The 19,594-nt window shown below is 38.7% G+C and overlaps 1 protein-coding gene across 1 annotated transcript in view; it reads right to left on the bottom strand.

The window, feature by feature from the left end:
• BMPR2 (bone morphogenetic protein receptor, type II (serine/threonine kinase)) overlaps positions 1 to 19,578 on the bottom strand; it is a 109,148-nt gene extending 89,570 nt beyond the window's left edge. The window contains exon 1 of the mRNA XM_009331920.1: positions 19,004 to 19,578. Within this exon, the coding sequence (XP_009330195.1) occupies positions 19,004 to 19,079 (76 nt within the window). The 5' untranslated portion in view covers positions 19,080 to 19,578. The remainder of the gene's footprint in view (positions 1 to 19,003) is intronic.
• Positions 19,579 to 19,594: the final 16 nt, after the last annotated feature.

The raw sequence follows: 19,594 nt of genomic DNA, 5'->3' as shown, positions 1-19,594 counted from the left end.
CCCGGTACCTGGCATTTATTCTATGATTCTGGTCACAATGTTGTGCTTAGGAAAAAAATGTTATTGTAGTAAGAAACAGTAGGAAATAAACTGCTAGGTTCGAAGCATACAGCAAGAAATTTTTCTCTTGCATACAGCAAGAGATTTTTCTCTTTTTAATGACATCTTGTTTTCAATATATGAAGTTTTGGATTTGGGGGGTTTGGGGGGGGGGTGTGGTAATTAATTGCTTCCATATCCTTATTGCAGGCAGCTCTCACCAGGGTATCCAGATGCAAGACAGCCTGTAAGACTGATTTTTCAGTCTTTTCTCTCTTCTTCCTTAGGACTCTTTGTAGTCTTTTTCCTGGTAACCAGTGGAGTCAAATCTCAAAATTTTAAGATCATCATTAAATGCTCCTCTAATTCATCCAAAGATACTGATAAGATACAAAATGTGGTATAAGGAGAATCAGCCTTACAGAAGAAGGTGCAACACTTTTAGGGAGAAAGTCTTTGCAAATGTATACAGACTCTAAAGTTTCTAGCAATGTACATTGATGGAACCAAACAAGACGAGCAACAATTTCCAAATTGAACCTAAAAATCAGTTCTTATCCTGTAGGATGAAATCATTCAGGCAGAACTGGGGATACAGGCATTATCCAGTGGCTACAGGATGAGCCTACAAGTGCACAACTCAACCAGTATTCCACCAAAGACAACCAAAGACGATTTGAGGCAAGCCACTCTCTTTTGTGCCTTAATTCCTCATCGGAAAAATGAGTAGCTAACACAGCCCTGCCTCACTGGGATATATTCCCTGCTTGTTATCTGGCACTCAGAATAATAGAGACTAAGAATTCTATTACTCTTTAGCATTTGTCAGGATAGGAATATTTATTTTAAAGAAAGCAAAAGCTTACAGACGTTTCGTTAAAGAAAGTGCCCATCCCTGGCAAAGCTTAATCTTTCACAGGAGGAAGGACTATGTGGGGTTCTCATATTTAACTGAGCAGAGAGATTCCAATACTTCAAATGTCTGGTTTTAAGAGACAATTCAGCTACTTCAATGGCTAACTTACATGTGTATTCAGTAGTATTTAAAGAATTACATCAACAAACAGTAAGCAACAATGTATTTTTAATTACTATATTGGTTCTCTGCAGATTCTTCTGTGTTTGGTACCAAACAAAACTACATACGAGGGAAACAGAGCTGAGACAAGGAACATGTTCGTACTATAGCAGAGACAGGTAATTACACAAAAACTGTGCATGTGTCAGGCTAACATCAGAAGTCAACTACTAAGAAATTTACAAAGACTTTAAGCAGAAAACAATTTCTCTGTCCAACCTTTTCCAGCGACTAACTCAAATTTGATTTTTTTTTTCATATGCTTAGAGGTCTTTATTATATAACTCTTGTGAGAAGGATTCATTCTTCACACCAGTTTAGTGCCTAGAGCTTCAGCCATTCAGCCACAGAGGAAAATTAGGAAGGAAAAAGGTTCATCTCCAATTACGTTATCAGCATTCTTGCACCTCACTAGCACTTCTTGTGCTTCCAAGCAGTAAATTATTGAAATAACCTTTTCTGTTACCAATCTCTTATCTTTTCATGTATGAACCAATACTATAGCATACATTCTTCTATTTTCATCCACTATTCATCTGTATGCCACAACAGATTTTGATACTTTTAATTCTACCGTACTTTTTCATTAATACAGTTTGAAATCTGCACCTAGTTAGCATGTTTCTCCCACAATAAAGAAACTATACTTCAGTGTCCACGGTCCATTCATAATGGTTTTAATATGGCAATAGTGTAAGGTTTGGAATTTAATAACACTACATCCTCCTTTTTGGAACTTGGATGCTGAAAGTTCCAACTGTCCAAAGATGACTTAAAACATTGTCTCCTAATTCCAAAGTCACTAATTTTAAGACCATAATCATCCTGCTCGCTCTCTCTCACACACAATGAGCCTTAAGAAAACTTACAAAGCTCACTATTAGCAAAAATAATGGCTGTTACAAATAGGAAGAGAAAGGAAATCAGTTGATTACAAGAAAAAAAATAGCCACAACTACCTTAAGGTTTCATCATAGTATATATAGCTTAAAATTCACCAAAGTACGCTGAGAAACTGGCAATATCTGAGTAAACCCATATAATCCACTTTTATTGATTCTCAGATAGTAGCCCACTGGATTCCCTCACACTAAACTCACTACTTGAGATGTGAAAAATTAATAGCTTCAGAAAAGGTTAACAGAAAATGCTCTTAGGGTTTCATATGCTTGTTTAAATGCCCTTTGTGCCTAGGAGTTTCTTAAAATCTACAGGGAAGGCAGGGCTCAGAGTAATTTTACATATACTAGTATTAGACACCAAAACATTCCAGCAACATAATTGGATAATGCTAAGGCTCAAATTACCTCCCCTCTCTCCTACACAGGCAGAACAGGCACTTGGAAAACATTTGACAGAAGAGAGAAAAAAAAGTGAAAAAGCACAAAGGAAATACACAAAGATGAAAAAAGGAAATAAGAGTAAGGAAATTTCAGCAATGTGCTCATGTCCCTACACTTTGTTTTTTCTTGCAATAAAAAAACCCAAGGATACTCACTGTCGAAAGAAAAGGGGGAAAAAAAAAGGTTACATAGGGAATGTTCTAGTTTGCTTCTAAGAAATGCAGTGAAAGCATGTCAGAGTACGGACACTTGGATTTGCTAATTTAGATACAGATACAGCTTAAGATTAGAAATTCACTTTCATCTAAAATAAGGAACATCCACCATGTGCCTACCAAATAAGCACCACATTTTTGCTGAATCATTAAAATGTATTCACGTAGTTGGGCAATTGTACACACTACCAAAAAAACCCCTATTTAGTCATTCGTTCAGCTGTCTTAGCTGTTTATTAAACTTCACAGGAGCAGCTCAATCAAACAGACAAAGAGGATGAGTGGATGATACAAAACAACAGATATTTGGAATCTGTGGCCTGGCTGGGGTAACAAGTGGAAGAAATTGAGAGGCCAGGAATGATTATAAAAAATTCAGTTTAACTACGCAGAATTCAAACAGCAGTAAGGTAAAACGCAAGGTAAAACACTTCAAAATATATTTCAAATGAAAATGTTTTTTTCTTTTGAACTATTTGTATAGAATTGAAACAAAGCAGTTAACAGTGGTAAGAAATTAATAAACGCACTTCTAAACCTTCTGAAAACGAAATTTCATTAAAAAATTAGTATTTCTAATAGTTGTATGTTTTGCAATAAAGTCACCACTTTTCACAACTTTTCTCTGTTAGTGTAGTTTTAATAATTACAATACTTTCACAACCAGCTTTCAATTATGAGATGTCTCAAAAAAACATCAGTTTGGGATCGTAATGAAAGAAACCCAAGTCAGTGAAGCAGATGACAATGGACCAGGAGCCAGCAAACCAGAGACCTGTTCATCTCTGCTGGTGGCATGCTAAGCAACAATGAGATACTTCACCTCGCTATGTCCTCCTTCCATCCATTGTCTAAATAGTTTGTAAGTATTCCGATGCTTTTCCTCATTACAATCACAGTTAGGCCTCAGTGCTTTTTTCTTTTTTTTTCTTTTAAACACCTGTACTGCAATCATCAGTGGTGTGCACAGCACAAGTTCTCAAAACACAACTGGTGTCTCAGGACAGAAAATCCAGGGAATGAGACTTGTCTCCAGCTCCCAAGAAACAACGACATTTATGGCAACTTAGACAATTGCTTAGAGGGGAAAAGCAGCTATTTTTAACTATTTTGCTTAGTGGCTGCACTTGAGGGAGGCTCCCATTTCCTTTCTTCGTCTTATGTAGCAGCCGTAACTACTATTTCCTTTTCCCTCAGCTGCTTTTACAAAATATCTGGGCTTGCAGCTTGCAACAATGCACTGTCTTCAATACTGTCACAGGTTCAAGGCAAAAGCTGAATACTACTTCCAAACCAACTTCTGCCCTGGAGGGCAGCAGGCAACTTTACCTTTGAATGCATCTATTTCTGTTCCACACAGAAATAGCAAGCCTGAATTAGGTAAGGCCCTGAACATGAACCGGCAGGCCAGTCAGGGGATCCAGATTTAAGCTGCTGGTGTTTAATGCTGCTGGTGCTCTCACTACTAAGTGCAAAGCGGATGCAGCTCTCACAAATATATTTTGATTGTGCTGCTTAAGCACTGCTACTTGGTGTGATCATTTGCACTTGAGACAATTTAACACAAGCACAGGTATCTGTAGAGACAGACAGCACTGTATGATTTGTCAGCTCCTGATAACCAAAAGCAAATACTTGGTGGATCATTAAAGAGGAATTTAAGAGCTTCTCTCCAGGAGTGTCATTGCTAAAGACCTAGTTAACTCTGACTCTAGTTTAATTCTGTTTATTTTAAAGCTATGAGAGGTTTATTATCATATGCTAAAACAAGTCTTCTGCACTCCTTAACAGAACTGGATAAATGCTACCATATGCCAGATATGGGACAGGAGAGAGGAACTCTCTCTCTTTCCTCAAACGGAGACATTTGAAATGGGGACAGTCTTTGTATTCTCATTTGTATACATTTTGTGAATAAAAAACGGAAGGATAGGAAGGGCAGAGCAAGCAAAGGCTGCAGCAGTTCTAAGCTAACTTCCAAAGCCTGATCTCATCAGTCTTGCACAATACAACTCTAAACACAAAGATGAGAATTCAAAATAATTCTAGCAGAACTACAAGGAAGGGTATCCGCTACCACACTAATGACTAGATGCAGATCTCCAAGAGAGCATGATGATTTTCTTTTTGAACTGTCACACCCTCCCTCCCCACCATACAGCAGTTGACAACACTGAGAATAATTTTGGTTTTCTTCTACACGTAGTGAAAAAATATATTACCAGCTTACCTTTCAAAAGTCCTCGAACCCTCTAATAAAATGCACTATAGGGGAAACGGTTTGGAAATATGTGGCATGGAACCTGTATATTCCCCAAGGACTGGAATAGCCCTTCACACAATTTTACCGTAACTATCCCCCTCCCCAAATCCTAACCAAAGCTTCATATGATTCTTCCGAAAGCATTATTTAAATATATCTCTGAAATCACTTCCTTAATTACTCACTCAAGCTCATGCATGTTTAAAAGAAGTTTAGTAGATGAGCCACCTCTCACGGGCTATACTGAGCCAAGTTTATGTAGGCAATGACTGTCCTGTACTGCCCCTAATCTCACCCCACTGCATTTCCCCCAGAACAAATTATACGTTCACAGAGGATCTGTCATCTGTCAGTCAAGATTCTTAGAGTTTGTGTTCTGCAAGACAATAAAAGTAGAAAAATGAAAGAGCCCCACTTTTAGAAAGTATACCAGAAGAGTCGGGGAAGCTAAGCATTCATTCCTTTAGGGAGGAATAAACTTCAGGCTTTTGCACTTCCTTTATGCATCCCAGTTGATCTGAGCGCTTACCAAAGATCTCTTTTTAGTAACATGATACAACTCGTTTCTTTTCATTGAAGCAAAGAAATGCATAAAACACCAATGTACAAGTTTAAATAAAAATGTCTTTTTACAATAACTGAAATAAGAGAAATATGTGCAAATCAAGAAGAGAGAATAGCACAAAAGAAGCACACATGAAGAGCCACTTCTGAATTGGGGGATGTGCTGGTTTTGGTTGGGATAGAGTTAATTTTCTTCATAGTAGCTAGTATGGGGCTATGTTTTGGATTTGTGCTGGAAACAGTGTTGATAACACAGGGGTGTTTTCCTTACCGCTGAGCAGTGCTTACACAGAGTCAAGGCCTTTTCTGCTTCTCACACCACCCCACCAGCGAGCAGGCTGGGGGTGCACGAGAAGTTGGGAGGGGACACAGCCGGGACAGCTGACCCCAACTGACCAAAGGGATATTCCATACCATATGACGTCATGCTCAGCATATAAAGCTGGGGGAAGAAGGAAGGGGGGGACATTCAGTGATGCTGTTTGTCTTCCCAAGGAACCGTTACGTGTGATGGAGCCCTGCTTTCCTGGAGATGGCTGAACACCTGCCTGCCCATGGGAAGGAGTGAATGAATTCCTTGGTTTGCTTTACTTGCATGCGCGGCTTTTGCTTTACCTATTAAATTGTCTTTATCTCAACCCACGAGTTTCCTCATTTTTACCCTTCCCATTCTCTCCCCCCTCCCACCAGGGGGGAGTAAGCGAGCAGCTGTGTGGGGCTTAGTTCCTGGCTGGGGTTAAACCATGACAGGGGATACAGCATCCAAGGTGAAGAGAGAAGCAGGAAGGTCTGCAACTGCTAAAGTCTATTCTCTGCAAGAACTTGAAATTATCCCTTTTTCCACCAAATGAGGCAGAGATCCTGCAGATAAAAATACTCTATAAAAACTGTCACAATTATACACAAAGCAGCTGAATTAAGGTCAGACAGATAGTTATAATCATGACATTTTTTGGTTTTATATGACTGATTTCATGTTTGTTTTTAATGCTCTGCTTTTAGGAAATTCTGGTTTTGCTAGTGAAAACAAAACTATAGAATTATGCTCATCCTCTGCTAAATACAACATTTGCAGCTTCCCTTCTTTAAGTGTTCCACTTGGAGCTTAAACTGCAGAGGGATTATCATCTCCTGCTCAAGAAGAAAAATTGACAAGGGAGAAGGAATGATGTCCACAAAGCCAAATAAGATAAAATATGAAATTACAGTGGGAATTACATCAAATATTCTGCAGCAACTTTGCATGTGCACACTCACAACTTCTTTCCAAGAGCTATCTTACACTTATTGCAGGTTAAGAGCATGCACACAGGCAATCAAAGCAAAGCAGCTGGCAAACTACTTAGTTTCCATCTGAACTGGTCCTGTTCCTTTACATCTCTTTGTTCATGAGTTCCTTAACATTTATCCTCAAGCTGTCAAAGTGCATCTCACTGCTTGTGCCTCCTACGCTATCAGTGGCATCTGCTACTCACTGTTTGTCCTCACATCACCAAGAAAACTTGAAAATACCTTTCCACGCTTTCCTCAATAGCTCCACCATTCCCCCCCCCCAGCTGTCCTCCTCAACTGATTCTGGTAGTGTCTACATAGAAATCAAGCTAACAAATCCAGCAGAATGAATTAAACTGGACGCAGCTTGTCTACATCACACTTTACCTTTGCATTTTGATATGCCTTAGAAGTAGACACATCCCCTTTTAAAAAAAGCCCTTTTGTTGGAAACCTTGTTTGAAAAAGTCAAAGCTCACTCTACTACTCTTCAATTAAAGGAGGGAGAGAGACTCTAATAGTGTTTCCTAATACTTTTTGCTATAAAAGTGTACTTCAAACTTCCTCCCACCTCAACTAGATAACAAGCTTTTCCTTCAATCAAATATAATTAACTGTACAGCACTTCATTAAACCATTTCTTTCAAAAACCACCACTCCTATGAAATGAGAAGAAAAGAACATTCTGCAATCCAGATAGCATCCTTTCAAGTAAAGACCCTTAACTCTGGGAAGAGTATTGCTGGCAATTGCACTGAGCTCCTTTCCACCACAGCACATTCTTTAGCTGCAAGGTCACTTTTAAGAAGGCGATTAGCCTTCCTTGTTCGGTACAGGATGAATGATGCTCTCGTGCCTGTCTAGACTGAAACTTGATGGAATGCAGTTACCTCCACACCTCGGATTCCCACACCTCACGGAAGTGAAGCAAGCTCCGCTGTTATCAATTAAGCACTGAAACGAGCTGCTTTATGTAATTGCCACAGAGGAATTTACTATCAGATTCCATTACATACGTCATCCTCATTTGCTGTTATATATTTCAGCTAAAAGTAATAACTGTTTCTATGTGGCATATTCCTAGATTATTTGAAACTATTCAGTTGCAATTATATGTTGAAAGCACGTGTCAGTAACATAAAGGTAAATTCATTACATGCTTATTCTAACCATCCTAAAAAGAATAATAAAACCAAGGGTGGAGAAGGGTGGGCAAATCTAGGAGAACAATCAAGACACAAATACCTTGTCCTGCAATAACACTGGTAAACATCCAGCCAGGATGTCTAGTTTTATCTGGAGAAGCAAAGATATTGCAATAGGCTTACTTCTCAGTGTTTCCTGATAGTCTCACTAAAATGCCTGATCTTCAAAATCTGTGTCAAGTTCAAAGAACTAACTGTAAATTTGTATAAATGAATAAAGTATTCAGGACACTGGAATACTAAAAAGGCTGGTGGGATTACACCAGCATCTTTTATAATAAGCATTTGAAAATAGAATATAACTGTACTGAACTTCATTGTCCCAAAGTGATTCTGATTTTAAGCTTATAGCATGAACACAAAAATATGTGAAAAAAACAATGTTGAAAGGCTCATAACTGGCATCACTTCAGCACAGAAAGGGAAAAGTGACTTATTTAAATTGCCACTTAAATACAGAACATTCACATAAACTTTCATTTTCCCCTCAGTAATCAGATATAGAAGACAAGTTAGCTGATATAGTAAGTAGTTCAGTATTAAGAATTATCTTGATTAATTTCAATTAGAAGCCTGGCTAAAGGATTTAGAATTATCTTGATTAATTTCAATTAGAAGCCTGGCTAAAGGCTGCTGATGCCTTTTGTTTGGTTTTTATTTTGCATTATACACATGAATATATTGCAGGAAGATTGGAAGTGATATATAATAGTGTCATTAAATGTACGTCAAATCCTGGTGTCTGAAAACTATGGATTTAACTACATTTTAAGATTTGAAGTTGGCAGAAAAGATACCATATGCACAACAAATACATGAAACCTGCCACCAAAGAGGAGCCATATCTCTTCTTATTAGTAGTAAAGCAATGTTAAAACATAGGCACTATTTGTAAAACTCCATAGCCATTCAATCACTCAAATTAAGCATTACGTAAGACACTGCACTGATTTTCACAAATATTTAACAACAATTTTATGGAAGATTAATCCTAACCAAATGCAAGGAGGTAAAGTCACAAAAAGGATTGAGATTCTATGCAAATTCTTATCAGCTAGTACAACTATGGATTGTTCAGGTTCTTTGTATAAAAATATGCTCAGTAAATTTTTGCATTATTTGCATTGTTTTTTAAAAGTTAAAATTTTAGTTTTCATCTGTCTCTTTACACTCCCAGCAGTTCAAACAAAAACTGTTGCTGCTATTTCGATGGGTACTAGCTACACACAGTGCACTTCAGACACAATTCTGGGGGACATATTCTGGATTTACTGGCAATTCCAGATGCTTTCTCACTCCGCTAGTGCAAGCTTCTTTCTGTAACAGGACATACAGAAGGAGTAAGAGTGTAACACGCATTGCCCTGTGTGCTACAAACAGTTCACCATTCTTCCCAATTGGTCCCCCAATTTTTAATGAGCATCTTAATTAACTGTGGAGTTTTTTGACTTTTCCGCCTATCTTCTTCCCTCATTACTGGATCACCAACTCAGTTCACAGTTTTGTTTACACCATGTTAAAAGCCCATTCTTTATTCCTCTGCATGCCTTATTATGTTCTCAGCTCAGCTCTTTTGTTACTAACCCTTCTCCCACCCTTCCAAAACCAGTCGAGAAAATCAAGTTGCTGTCCATGATACCACTTTGACAATATCTGCGTCCTTTTGCAGACCTTTACCACTTCAAGATGAAGGACTTTGTTTTGATGACTGCTTCAAAGTACATGACATCTGAATAGTTGCTTTCACATTTAACTCTTCCATTCCTCAGCAGGACCAAATTCAACATCCCTTTTACTGCATTCCCTCTTAGATGCCTCTGTATTTCCCCAGTGAAGCAACTTCTGCTCAGAATATGCTTGCCAGTCTCACATATTATGGCATTACTTATTAGTAAAGTGTCTTAGCACCTCACTGTTGTTCCCCCCCCGCACACAGGAAAGGGAGAAGAAAATATTCTTGCATTCTCAAAGTGAAACCATTAAGTTGTTTGAGTTATTGTATTATTATTATTGTATCACTAGTCTTCCTTCTTTTACGCACCTTCTCCCCATTTTTTAAATTCATTTACTACATTGTGTCATATTTGGACTGCATATTCCTGTGCCCAAAGGCCACATCTTCAATTTTAAGTAGCCTTATATAGTCTGCATACAGACTAGTAAAATGATGATTAGGGTTTTATTTGTTTTGCACACAAACATTCTATTCCACTACTTCTTAAAATAAGAGAAGCTAAATTTGCTGACAGCTTTGTTAATGGTACTACTTCTCTGACAGGAAACAATAAAAGCAAAGAAGGTCTCTCTCTTTGCCATTTAAGATATTTCTAAGTTTGTACTGAAGAACTGAGGAAAAAAATACGTACTAGATTTTAAATTCCTAGCTAAAACAATGTTAAACAACTGTGGCCAAATAATTGTGTTCTGCTGCAACAGCATTAACTACTACAGACTAAATTTAACTAAAACTTAATTAGGCCAGATTCATCTTAGTATAACTAAAAGAGAAATTATTTAACAGGTCCTGGTAGAATCTGGATGTAATTAATAAGTGTAAAGTTTACCAGTCACACAAAATAAGCTGTTTATAAGGACTTTTTGGAAATTAAGAACACCAAGCAAAGAGCTAATTTGCTACTATTAAAATATTAGGTTTTAGCAGTGAAGCAGATTGGTATACTCAAATTTTGGTAACATACTGAGTACATAAGGATATATACACATACAGAAACACACACATATATATGTATTACAAGTCATCTTCACTGTATCTATGCAATACACGCTAGAATTTGCATATGTTCTACATAAAAAAGTTTACAGGGAGATCCAAATACTGCTGCAGTGGGCAGGAGAAATGATTGACCCTAATTTAAGCAGAAATAAACTGTTTCCACATCTTTTTTTTACTCATTTAGATTCACGGAGTCATTCATCCCAGCCTGCAAAGCAGAGTAAGAATAGCACAGAACGCTGGAACAAGTTCTTCCACTTCTCAGCCGAGTCCTACTCGAATACCAGCAGCAAGCCCTGCAAGACAGAAGTGTGCGCCCTGACCCAGTGCTTGTCTCCTGTTACAGCTGGCAGAGCCCAGGCCTGTGTGGCTATTTCAATCATGGCAGCTGCTCCGGCTACAGCTCCCTGGCCTGGGCCATTACAGCTAGAAATAAAGGAAAAGAACTTTAAACATGCAAACATAAGAAACTGACACCGTGGTGGCATCCAGACAAACTTCATTACAGCGTTCTTTTTATCCATCTCTGACTGCAACTGAAATTATTTTAATACAGAAAGATTGTTCTTGGGCTAAGTGCCTGCTTTGCATATATATGGCAACGCCACAGTAACTAAAAAGATAGGTGCTACCATTTTCCTACTACAGTCTTAGTTTTTCTCAGCTTACTATATTGGCTCTACTTACCATTCATATCTCAGACAGCTAAATATAATGAAAATTTATATTTAAGAACCAGTAAATCATAAAAAACCTATTCTTTGGCTAAGAAGGTCCCTTGTCGGCAAATAAATATAGAAAAATAATTTCTAGGGTTTAAGCTTTTAAACAAATAAAAGGACTGGCAAAGTTCACAGCATATAGCACATATCTACAGTGTACAGTATGTCCACACTGAGATTTTTGCATCTTAGAAGGTACAGAGACACAAAGCACCCCAACTACATCAGCATTACTGACTTCTCTCTGAAGGATAGCATCAGAAGGAAGGATTAATTTCCAAGTAGCTTCAGCAACAAACTAACTACAACAGAATCACTCCATCACTAACAAAAGCAAACATTTTTAGCAGTGGACAACTAAACATACCCCTGTAAGATAATTTATTTAATACAATCATTACTATAGAAAATTCTCTAATATGGATGGTCTAGGAGTTTTGTTCCAAGTATCTGTACCCATGCTGCTTTGATTGCAGAAATAAAACATTTTATTTTTAACAGAAACCAAGCCAAACTGAGTAAGTCTGATAAGGCAAGAGCAGCAGAGCATGTTTAGTCAGTCATTCTTGTCACTGAACTACGTTAAAGCTTCTCACACCAGGTGAACCTGACCTTTGTGACTTATGCTGAGGGAAATGTACTTCACGCCAAGAACGATGAGCTTGGGAGATGACACTGCCAACGCCCGATATTTTGATATTAATTAAGTGCTGCATTCTCTAATATATAAATTAAGGAGCCCAATTAACATACAAGACCTACGATTATACTTTTAGTCATCTCCAAAAAAAAGCCTCTTATCCATATTTTCTTACATCCATCCTGCTTACAACTCAAAATAGAAAAAGTATATACAATAGAACAAGGAGCATAAATGTAGTATCAGCTTTTGGCTAAACTTAATAGTAATTGCTGCTGTGCACCGCTGCTAGCATTACCTAGCCCACTTACCAGTAACAGTCAGTACAGCAGCTCGGAGGTTCACTATACCACTAGCTGTGTCATTGTCTGCCTTTTACTCCAACCCAGAAGGTGACAGTACATGCTTTTCCATTACTCCTGCTTAACACAAATAATAAAACTATTTTTCATGCACTTCACAGGTTCAAGCAAGTATAATATGTTAACAAAAACATTCAAAGGGACCACAGGAAAAGCGTAAGTTACAGCACTGTTGAAAAAAGATCATAAGGAAGTTTAATGTGTGGAATATCTTAACTAAAGCTAAGTGTATACACAGGATAGTCAATTAAATCCAGTTTTGAAAGTGTGAAAAACAATGCATACCATAAACTGCAAGTTACTCATACACACTGTGAAGCCGTAAATGAGCGACAGACATTCAGTAAAGTGATTTGGGCATTCTTTTGGAAGTTTAGTTAAAAAAAATTGCCTACTACATTGTCTCAGAAACACAAGTTGTTCCACAAGCTGCAGGCTAGTTGCCTATAAACATGCCCTTTCTCCCACACTTCTTACCCAACTCCCACCCCTCCCACAAAAGGGATGCCCAATTCTCCCCCAGATCTCCTAAGGCATGCCGAGTGAACAGAAGTCCAGAACGGTGTATGCACCAACATGCTTGCCAGCATCCCTGCACTGACAGGGCAGCCATTTTTAAGCAAGTTGAATTACCCGGGCTGAGTTCTGCTCCCCTTTCCCCTTGGGAAACCTCTACCTTGGAATTGTCTCCTCTATTCAGTTCCTAATTTTCATGAAAACAGTAGCAAATTAATCTCTTGAGACTTTTAGCATCTTTCACATATGGTTGAAATTGGCCAGCAGATTCAGAAGTTAACGGTGGAGATGGAAGGGTTCACAGATGGCAATGACAGTCTTGTGTGTCCATAGTGCCTATTTTTCCCTCCCTCTCTCACAGAAATAAGAAACAGAGAAAATACAAAGTACTAAGAGATGCAGAAGGTAGACACCTTTAGAGTTCAAAACAAAAAATGTGATTCGATGCAAACCCAAGAAGGCAATTGACAAAACTGACACACCCCAATGACTTGGAATAAAACGCCATCACCACTCAAAAACCTTGTGGTTTCCAAACTCACGAGACTGAGGGAAAGGGAGGAGGGTAAAGGCATTATATAAATGACTAGGTCTCTCATTCATTCTCACAAGAGAACAGAAATCTTCAAAACTGCGGCCTACAACTACACTTTCTTTCTCTCCCCCAGCACAAAAACTTCATTCTACCACACAGCTGCAGGCACTCATTCTCCAAACAAGTCTGGCAAATGTAAGACAACATCTCTCTCCGGCTGTCTAATACGCCTTGGTTCTCATCCCACTGCAAAATAGATTGAATCCTTCATCCTTTCAAATCTTTCCTGTCCTGCTAGCCTTTCTTCCTCCTGGTCACACACCCAGGCTGACCTCTCCTATCAGATTCCACTCTTGCTGCTCAGCCCAGCTCTCAGCTCTGCAATTAACAGACCTCTCGAGTCAGGAGGGCACCATCAGAAATCAAAATTTTAGGAAGAGCATAAGTTTTCAAAAACTGTTTTTGAAATTTGCAAAAATTTGCTTTTAAAACATTGATAGTCAAGTCAAGCTTTCCATCACAAATTACCGTAGCGAAGTTTGAGACACCAGGCTTCAACATATGAATTTAATCAAGACTGATGTTCCCTGGCAATTGTCTGTGTGTGTACTCCACGCTATATGTTCAGATGGATTGCCACATACTAATTAAGGCATATCTTAAACAATCTTGCATTAGAATAGAAGGGGGAAAAAACTACCACTGTTGCATTATGAAAAACACGATAATTAAGCACCGTAACAGGACAGACTACCTAGACAGGCTGTGAAATCCCTCTTCATTGAGGATTTTAGAGATGTTAGACAAACACTGTTATCTGTACTTAGGCAACCAGACCATGGAGGAAACAGAAGACAAGTCACTTCCAGCCTTACACATCTGTGAACTTACATTTCAGAGAAAGAAAAAAAAGAAAAAAAAAAAACCCAGAACACAGAAAATCAGTTTGAGCACTGAAATGTTGGTGTTTTGGAGAACAGGTCTTCTATTTCACTTATTTCTAAATTCAAATTCAAGCACTGAGCAGTTCCACTAAGTCTACAAGCTTAATAAAATTAATACTTAAAACTGCCTGTAAGCTATGCACAGATTCCTGTCCTACCCAACATAAAGCATCACCAAGACTGTTTTATTCAGGGCATAAACATTTTGTTCTGAATGAAAATTTACACACCACTTACACACAGCCCTGGCTGGAAAAGTTAGATTCTGCTCAGAAAATGACAGCACATGTTCATGGCACAGCCAGACCGAGTCCAAACACAATACAGCTCCAGTGACAGTAAGCCATGCACTCTATTGTTAGGAATAAAACATTTCTGAAGAACCTAACATACCAACTTTCTTGTCCCTCTGGTGAGAAAGGCAGAGGAAGGTGGTATCTGCCAAGGAAACAATGCCACTGACTATACATACTACTGAGAAATACTTAATGGAATATAAAAAGGCAGGGAGGACAATGATGTAAAAGTCAACAAATTATTTTCTAGAGAAGTTCATAATATGTGCTAGAGAGGTGTCATCAAAACAACCACTTTATACAGAGTTCACCATAAGAATAATTATAAGAAATAAGTTATGCTTCCCTCTTTGTCCAGGGTGAAGTGAGGTTTGCCTTCCTTCATCAGAGAAGGATAGGCAGACAATTTAGCCAACCTTTTACACGTGGTTTCTTTGAGGCTAAAGCCATTCATACTGAAGTGAGGTATCTGTGTAATGTCTCAGGGCTTGAAATTTGGGCTCCTCGGTCATCAGATGAGTGCAGCTTCCATTTCCTCACAGGCTATGCCTACACCGCACAGTGCAATACAGAAGTACTGAAGTTTGCTTGGAAACTGGAAGCAGCTTAGCTGCAATATCAGAGAGGTTCGTACAGGCTGATTTACCTAATGGAAAAAAGGCTCGTCTCAGCAGGGTGAATGGCTCTGTGCAGAATCCTGTGCTTTCACAGCTACACTATTTCTTTACATAAGGAGACAGTTAATGAAGCCCTAGTCTGGCGTACAGGCTGCACTTGTACATGTGGTTATCCATCAAGCATACCAGTCGTGCCCCTCAAGCAAACAGTCTGTTTCCATCTGCTAGGCTAGTATTTCTAAGACAGCTCCCAAGTAAAACAGAAAAATAAATTTAATTTTTAGATTACATCTGAGTGAGCCATAAACAATGGGTATAGCTCTACTAAAGAAGTAGAAATTGGGGTGCAGATAGGTTTAAAAAAAAAAGTTTAATATGCACGATATATAGAGTCAGTTACTAATTCAAAACACTGAATTAGAACTGAGTTGAATAGCCAAAGGAGGCTTTTCCTCATGTCACACAATTCATATTTCAAACAAATTATGTTGAGACACTGAAATAACTTCAACTGGCAAGACAGAATTGTATAAAGATGCTTCAGTTCACTCATTTTAATTAATAATTAAAATGATCATTAAAAAAAAATACTTCAATCTCTATCCAATTCCATTCACACTGAAAATTTTGCAGCCCTGTTGAACCACATAGATACAGACTTATGGAAAGATTCCCAAAGACAAAAGGATATTCTGTTTGCTTTATTTTTCACTTCATACTGTCCACAAATAATTCACATATTAGACAATGGAATACTGTCTACCCTGGATATGTATAAAGAAGAAAAAGTGGTTTAGTATCGCATATCACAGAAGGCAAGCAACTGAAACCAGGAAAGATTATATCTTTAATATCAGGTCCATATGAACACCCAAATAAAATTCTTTAGCAATACTGGGGAACAGCTCAAACGTTCACCAACCACCTCTTCAGGCACAACACTCATGTGTTGTGCATCCAAATCCTCTAAAATATAAGGGCATATAAATATGTCTCAGTTCTAAACAAAAGATTTAGAAAGAGGTATTTCAAGTCATTTGAGAAATAAAGAACAAAGTGGCACAAACCATGTTTTTCCACTCTAACTTTTTAAACCCGTTAAATTTTGACCTAAGACTAGTATCAGTAAAATGTCCTTACTGTAGCATTTCCCTTTACAAGGACTAGTATATGATTTAAATATAGAGTTACCAGATACCTGTTAAGATCTGGATTTTATAGAGGAAGCCAGTAATATTCTCCCCCTAATAATTAGCAAATAATTCTGAATCTAGAGCTAGTTCTTTATTATATCTTCAATTACAAAGATGAAGGAAGAACAACCTTCTTTCTTCATTCATATTCCAGATTATGAATGAAATCGTTGTCTACAGCCCCACTATAAGATTTTTTTTTGTTTGTTGTTGTCTTCTTTATGCATCTTTACACCTTTCCTTTCCAGCTCACGCTAAGCCCAGGTCTTTGTGGAGCTCTCCCCAAGGAGGTCCAGACATTCTCCTCCAGACAGAAACTTACAAACCTGTTATGAAAATACCTTCCCTCTGATGTCATGATTTTGCATTTATAAACACTCAATTCTATACACTGCTGAGATATAGTATCCATTCGCTAGTCAGAAGTAAGAATTAATAGGGGTTTTTAAAGCTACAAAGGCAGCATTTTCACTCTGAGGGGAGCGTACCGTTCATACTTTGGGGGAGGGGAAGAGTGTTGGCTCTTTCATGAACATAAAAGGGCAGAATTACACATTAGTGTAGCTTCCCCATGTATAGACATTTATTTTCTGAAATGCAGTGTAAACTTAAAATGAACCATTAGTTACTTTAACTAAAGCTCAAATCAGCCATGTAATTACTTTTACAGAGGATTATGACCAAGGTTTTTTAAAATGTGGATTGTTAAAACTTCACAATTCAAAAATAAATCACAATGGGAAAATAGGTTCCTATTCACAAAACAACCAAACAAGCTGGCATCGTTAATACCCTTTTAACAAGGCAAAACCAGAACTGAAATACTGGGAATGCTCTTGCCAGGTCAGGATTGAGGTGAATTGGCAAAACCGTGTAAATGGGCTCCTACCACACCTGCCCAGCCCTTGGCCTGGTTCAAATCCATACTCGCTCCTTCAGTAACCCTTCTCCCTCATCAGGACAGAGAAATCACCAACTCACTGAAGTTTTCACAGAGTGGGAAAAAAAGCCTACATTTTTTAAAAATTATATTTGAAAGAAAAGTTGAGATGCTGGGCATTCTTGATCCATACGTGCTTTAATACCAACACTTTTGACCTTCAGAAGTCCCTTCTTCCAGAAAAAAAAAAAAAAAAGAAAAAAAAAGAAAAACACTCCTCATAAGCTACCACAGAGAGACGCTGCAGACATCAATCTAAAATAATGACAGTCAAAGGTCAGGATGACACAAGCAACATCAATCTTTTCATTTAAATATCTTCCTGAAAGAGACCTCTTAAAAAGCAGAAGCGAGACAATCAGGGCCTATCCAGTCAGAGCGATGAAGAAAATGCCTAAACGTATATAATTTACAGAATTTTCCTAATAATGACACCAAGTATCTTCAACTTTGACAAATAATTCAATTTTAAGATCTCACTGAAGTGTAGTGTGGAAACTACCATCAGCTTGGGTCATCTCAGCAAGATACAGCAATTTTCTTACAAGGCTTCATTTATGAATTAAACACATCAGATTACAAAATAACATTTAAAAAAAAAGGCAAGCACTGCAAATTGGATCCTGATTAGTAAAAAGACACCAAAGTCCTACGAGTCTTTCAAAACTGCTGGAAAATGCATACAGCAAGAAGAATTGCTGTTAGCGCCTAACAAAGCTGGGTAACGCTCAGAAGGCTCCAACATGCTAATCTGTCACCATGACAGAAAACCAAAGGATGCCAGACCAATACACATCTCTCCTCCAATATCACGGCCAAAGATCCTACATATCTGACACTGAGCCTCCCAGCAAAATTAAAATAGGTCTAGAGCGTCCAAAAATATGAATAAGGATGCTCTTAGCATATATGCTTCCAACTTCTTGTTAAAAAAAGAGCACTCTTTCTTTCAGCATTCCTCAACAGTTTTGTGTTACTGTTCTACAATCACAAGTGACAACAGAAATAGCTAAATTTTTGCTTCAGATCTCTCTTCCAAGAAAAAAAAATATACAGTACAGTAAGTCTGTTATAAAACTGCAGCACATGTTTAAGGCCCCTAAAAGCACCGATGCTGATAAAATTAAAAATGGCTGTGCCCAAAGATCCCACAGCAAAACAAGCACAGCTCTGCTGACGATTAAAATATATATTAAAAATTCCTCCATTACCTTACAAAGGGCGAGGTATGCAAAACAAAAAGATTATATATTTTTCCAAAATTGAAATAAGTTATTAGACAAGAGAAGCAGATCCAGGCAAAGCATACATCTTGAATGCAGGTCGAGTTCATTTACACAATAAAGCAGATTTTATTCTCCGAGACGCTTAACGTATCGGGATTTCAAAACTTTTATCAGGCTTCGCCGCTTAAATAGATGCACACCACTTTTTAAGGAGACACAGATGTGCCCAAATACCAGCGGACCCCACCCCCCTTCCCACTGCCAAAATGGCTAGTTCGTTACACCCACTGGCTACTTACCAGCCGCAGTGCTGAGCAGCAGGGTGGCACTGGAGAGCAAGAGCACCAGCACAAGGTGCTGCAGTGAGGCAGTCATACCTGGGGAAGCCAAGGATCGAGGCAGGAGGGGGGGAAAGAGAAAAAAAAAAAAGGGAAAAAAACCCGACGAGGGGAATTTCCTCCTTCTTTCGCACAGCCTTCCTCAACTCTCTCGGTTTACAATCCCGTCTGGAAGGGCAAATGGCAGATGAGAGGAGCCGTCTTCGCTCTTACTCCATTACACCCGCCTGCCTTCATGTCTCGGGAGTCGGCACCGCTCCGCGGACCCTGGGAAAACGCCTGCTTCTGCCTCCCAGCCCCGAGGCATCTCCCCCCGCCGAGGAACGGCGGCACGCTCCCGACCGAGCTGGGAACCAAGCTTATTTCCTACGCGGCTTCACGATATCGAAGAAACAGCCCGGTGGAGAAGGAAACATATCCAGACGCGAGACCGCGTCTACAGCAGTGTCAGTCAGAGCAGCCCCCGTAGGCTGACCCGGGCAGGGATAACAAGCTCTAAGGGCTTACGGCAGAGCCGCGTCCCATCCCGTTAAAGGTCTCTGTCTTCTCGCC

Source organism: Pygoscelis adeliae, unplaced genomic scaffold (genome assembly GCF_000699105.1).
Source record: "Pygoscelis adeliae isolate BGI_AS28 unplaced genomic scaffold, ASM69910v1 Scaffold160, whole genome shotgun sequence".
Taxonomy (NCBI): domain Eukaryota; kingdom Metazoa; phylum Chordata; class Aves; order Sphenisciformes; family Spheniscidae; genus Pygoscelis; species Pygoscelis adeliae.
The sequence above is the reverse complement of the archived record's forward strand: the minus strand, read 5'-3'. Positions and strand labels throughout refer to the sequence as shown.